The sequence below is a fragment of the Oryzias melastigma genome, linkage group LG5 (genome assembly GCF_002922805.2).
Source record: "Oryzias melastigma strain HK-1 linkage group LG5, ASM292280v2, whole genome shotgun sequence".
Classification (NCBI taxonomy): Eukaryota; Metazoa; Chordata; class Actinopteri; order Beloniformes; family Adrianichthyidae; genus Oryzias; species Oryzias melastigma.
In genome coordinates this window covers 33,504,653-33,506,264 of record NC_050516.1, presented here as the reverse complement: position 1 = coordinate 33,506,264, position 1,612 = coordinate 33,504,653, and the positions used below count along the sequence as shown (strand labels likewise).

General features: G+C 43.3%; 1 protein-coding gene across 1 annotated transcript in view; it reads left to right on the top strand.

The window, feature by feature from the left end:
• LOC112144708 (methyltransferase-like protein 7A) overlaps positions 1-1,164 on the top strand; it is a 4,945-nt gene extending 3,781 nt beyond the window's left edge. The window contains exon 2 of the mRNA XM_024269399.2: positions 736-1,164. Within this exon, the coding sequence (XP_024125167.1) occupies positions 736-969 (234 nt within the window). The 3' untranslated portion in view covers positions 970-1,164. The remainder of the gene's footprint in view (positions 1-735) is intronic.
• The last annotated feature ends 448 nt before the right edge of the window (positions 1,165-1,612 follow it).

The window sequence follows — 1,612 nt, the reverse complement described above, 5'->3', positions numbered from 1 at the left end:
AACTTGAATAATTTGCAGTAAAGAAAAAATATTGTGAAAAACGTCAGGATTATCAAGAAAATATAAAAAAGGTTCTAGAGAAAGAATAAGTGTTCTGACCAATAGAATGACCGAGTAACAGCTGTTTATTTCTCCATAGAAGTCTATGGGATTTTGGAACCAGCAGGTACTTCCTGTTTGGAAAACAAGGGGGGAGGAGTCACTCATTCCAGTTCTTACACTGTCAAGTAAGAGATGTGGAACGAGGGACTCCTTGTTCCAGTTCTCGTACACACTTGACTGTATAAGAGAACTGGAACGAGTGACTTCTTGTTCCAGTTCTCTTATACAGTCAAGTAAGAGATGTGGAACGAGTGACTTCTTGTTCCAGTTCTCTTATACAGTCAGGTGTACAAAGGGAGACAGATTTGTTCATCTAAGATTATCCGTTTGTTATTATCATGTCTCAGTTTCCTAAAGGAAAACACAGATCGCTTCAGTTCCCAGCAGAAAGTTCAAATGTTTGCCAACAGGTCGTCAGGAGTTTTTGTCAGTGAAATCTGTGAATGTAGGATGACTCGGCATGTTCAGGTCGGGTTAGGAGTTGAAACATTCTTGAGTGGTGACTTTCTGTTTCCTGTTTTGTTTAGTTAAACCTGTTCCGACTCAAACCTGTGGAGTGATCTCCACTAGAAATGAAACGTCTGCATGTTTTTATTAGTTTAATGTGGACCGTACCATGTGTGTGCCTGACAGGGGGGGGCCTTCTTCTTCCTGGAGCACGTGGCTGCCGACCCCTCCAGCTGGACCTACTTCTTCCAGCACGTCCTCCAGCCTGCCTGGTACTACTTCGGGGATGGCTGTGCCGTCACTCGGGAATCGTGGAAGAACCTGGAGAACGCCGGATTCTCCGACCTGAAGCTGAGACACATCGAAGCGCCGCTCGCCTTCATCATCAGACCACACATCGTTGGCTACGGCGTCAAATAACTTCAGAGTTTGATGGAGGAGTCCACCGGGGAAAACCAACAGAAAAGGAACAGCAAAATGTTTTTGGAAGGAGCTACTTGTTACAAATGTGCCTGGATGTTGTTTAGCATCACTGAGTTTTGTTTAAAGGTCTACACACCAGCATGACCGACTTGTTTGAGCTTTTGTGTATCATAATGTTCTTTTTTTTTTTTTTACAAAAAAGCCCTAAAGTGGTATTTTGACGCAGTCACACATGTCTGAGTATTCCTCTAAAACCTGCTCACTGAGCACCAGCCCCTTCCAACCCATCAAAACGAGCAGGGTCTCACATTGTGACATCACAAAGTGGGAACAGCCCCTTCCAGGAAGAGTCTGCACTGCTAGCTCCGCCCCCAGACTGACACTTTATATTTTTATATACACATCCATCTTTGCAAAAAGTTCAAATGTTTGTTTTGTTTTTTTGAGAGAAATGCTACCGAGGTCAGTAATAGGATGACGTTATTAAATGGGCGGCACCCACAAGGAGTGAAAGGCGGAGCCTCAGAGGTTGTTGTCTTATTTCCGGGTAGGAAAAGAGTTCAGAAAAATAACTCGTATTTCATAAACAGTGTGTCCTTTACTGTTCCGAAGGTCATTTATGATCATATAGATGGATATA